The 3,234-nt window shown below is 45.5% G+C and overlaps 1 protein-coding gene across 1 annotated transcript; it reads right to left on the bottom strand.

Annotated features, from left to right (window-relative positions):
• Nucleotides 1-435: 435 nt before the first annotated feature.
• LOC140241388 (uncharacterized) lies at nucleotides 436-2,135 on the bottom strand. The gene has a single exon (XM_072321119.1). The coding sequence runs from the start codon at nucleotides 1,501-1,503 to the stop codon at nucleotides 436-438; it is 1,068 nt and encodes a 355-aa protein (XP_072177220.1). The 5' UTR covers nucleotides 1,504-2,135.
• Between the last annotated feature and the right edge of the window lie 1,099 nt (nucleotides 2,136-3,234).

Genomic DNA, 3,234 nt, shown 5'->3' with positions numbered 1-3,234 from the left:
AGGCTACGTTCATAACTTCGTCGGCTTCATTTACACATGGAATGTCTTCTCCATTCATGTATATGGTCATTCTCTCGCAGTCAATGGAAGCATTGCAGTGATGCAGAAAATCCATACCTAGAATTCCATCCTGCTCTACTTCTGCCACTACCAACTCACAGTCGTACAGCTTTGTTCCTATCTGCAGTGGTATCTCAGCATCGCCGTGAACGTGAATGGGAGCTCCATTAGCTTGCAGTAGTTTAACATCACTAGACTTCAACTCACAACTAACATCAACAACTTTGTGAAACACCGAACTCGAAATAACCGAAACAGTTGCACCAGTATCAACCAACAGTCTAATCACTTCTCCATTGCAATTTGCTTCTATGTACATGCCATTAGTGATTTGTGTAATGGTGCAGATAACACTCTTCCTGTCTCCCACTTCATCTACGCCTTCGGGCCTGGTTGGTTGGGTGGCCTCGCCGTGGCCCATCGGGAAGACCTCATGTCGTTTCCCTGTCTCCTATCTTTAGCTGGGCATGCTCTGCTGAAATGACCAGGGTTCCCACAGTTATAACAGACAGGATCTGACCTAGATGTAGGGGGTGCAATCAATTTCTGAATCATGTCTGACAGTTGCTTCACACTTGCTTTCAATTCACCAATTTCCTTCTTTGTTCTGTCATCCATAGGTGCTGACTCAGTTTTGGCGTCTACTGTGCGGATGGGACGAGACTGACGATGACGATCTCGGGCTTTCTCTGATTTCATGAAGGACTCTGTCGCCAAGGCAGCTTGGATTGCATCATCTAACGTCACTGGGTTGGAACGGAAGATGCTGGCGCGAATCTCAGGCTCATTTATCGCCTCCATGAAGTGAACCTTGGCCAAACGTTCCCGAGCAACAGTTCCCATCTCGGGGTAAGCCAGACTTGACAGGTCGCGGATGGCTTGCCCTAACTCCTGAACCGATTCATCTCGACCACGTCGCCTCATTCGCAACTCAAGGAGGAAGTTCTCGGCCTGCTCTCCTGGGCCAAAGCGTTTCTCCAGCTGAGTAACCAGTTCACTGTACAGTATGGGGCCGTCCGCTGATAAATTGTTCAACACTCTCAACGCAGGTCCTTGGAGCCTTGTCGCTAGATACTGCCCTGCTTCGACGTCATCCCATGCGTTAAGTCGTTTGCAGACCTCAAAATGCCGTCTGTAATCAGCCCATGGAGTTCTCCCTGTGAACTTCTCTGGCAGCACGTCCTTACGATACAGAGCTGTAGCAAACTGGCGTCCATGTACTTCAGTAGCTGCTTGACTGTCGACGTATCGGGGGTTTGCCCTAAAGCTGCGTGCATCATACTCGCGACGCTTGTCTGCCGGAATAGCGTCACCAAACTCTCTCACTCGCACAGCAACCTCTGGGTCACTATCATCAACTGCCCAACTTTTTGCACCTGGACTGGTGTTAGTCCCTAAGTCAAACAGTACTTCAGGAGAGCCGTTTTCTTTTTCAGTGCTCATCTGAATTACGCAAGATAAAAATAATGTTTTCGTGTTTGTTTGTTTGATTTAGATTTTTGTTCATCTAATCTTTTGAAAAACATTAATTAACTTTGGTGTGCCTCTTACAATATATATCAAAAGTATAACTCCAGTGTTATTAACCACGTGTGCACATACAGCCTCTACTGTACCTGTACCTTAATATTTACTACCACCTACTCATACCAATGTACTTCTTTTATGAGCCTCAGTTGTACAGTACAGTATACCAACATTAACTCCTGTTCTGTTTTAATCTTAACTGCAGTATTCCGTATAACCCATTACATTCCACGCTCACATACACACAAACTAACCTGACCATCTCACTATACTGTCATCCCTCGATAACACAACCTTAACACACTAACTTGCCACTTCTTATGACTTTCCATAACCAACATCCAGTCATGTAATCTTACCCAATAAGCTGTAACCCGGCGCCTGCGGTGATGCTTCCATCAGAAAAATCTTTGACACCATCCATATTCCAGCCATCGTCTTACAACACATTTTTAGCAAATGCTAACTCCAACCTTCAATCCCAACGTGGCAATCAAAAACTGGCAGTTAGTAAATCTCACCACTACTCATCAAAAACTGTAGCAGTTTACGACATCCTCCCGTGGCAGTCTAGGTTTCCTCTTGGCAGATTGAACCATCCCACCGCTGCCACCAAAAACTGTAACGCGAAACCCTCCAAACCGGTATGCTGCCACCACGTGTCGAGAGAGGGACACGACCTCATTAAATGGTCTCATTGCCATGTGTACATAGAATAACGTGTGCGAGGGAAGTGTCTATAATGTCAGGACTTTGGCACCATGTGACTACAACAACTTCCACACCGCCTACTCCGTTCATCCACACAACCAGATCACCACTAGTAACCCTATACGTTTCGCGTGTAGCGTGTTCACAGTTTATAATGCTGCCGAGCTTCGATGCTGGGTAAGTAGCTCGCAGTCCACGAACTATTATTTCCAAACTGCCTACTAAATACATTGTAGATGTTAGGGGATTCACTGCCACAATCCACACACTCAATTAGATACTTGAAACTGCTTCAACTCTATGATGACTTTGCTGTAGACTTCACACTATAATACTAGCATCCTATGTGTAATTCTATGTGTATGAGGGTAGGGTTATGATTGTCATGCCTACAATACATGTCATTGTGTTTATGGATAACCATAGCCTACATAGACTTGTGTGTGTATCCATCACTAACCACACATAGCACTAGCAATAGCACTAGTCATTATCACCCGCCATTTATCACTTGCCATCATCACCTGCCGTTATCACATGCCATCAAGACATGCTACTTTGTACTAGAATACTGCATGCCATCAAGACACGCCACTTGGCATCACTTGCCATTATCACCTGCCGTTATCACATGCCACATACTTGAATACTGCATGCCATCAAGACACGCCACTTGGCATCACTTGCCATTATCACCTGCCGTTATCACATGCCACATACTAATGTACTGCATGCCATCAAGACATGCCACTTGGCATCACTTGCCATTATCACCTGCCGTTATCACATGCCACATACTAATGTACTGCATGCCATCAAGACATGTCACTTACTGGAATACTGCATGCCATCAAGACACGCCAGTCATTACATGCCACACATCACTTGCCACTACACTCATCATTCACCACCATCTTCACCAACACCACATCACAA

The sequence above is a fragment of the Diadema setosum genome, chromosome 18 (assembly GCF_964275005.1).
Source record: "Diadema setosum chromosome 18, eeDiaSeto1, whole genome shotgun sequence".
In the NCBI taxonomy this organism is placed as follows: domain Eukaryota; kingdom Metazoa; phylum Echinodermata; class Echinoidea; order Diadematoida; family Diadematidae; genus Diadema; species Diadema setosum.
This window is presented reverse-complemented; position numbering and strand designations above follow the sequence as displayed.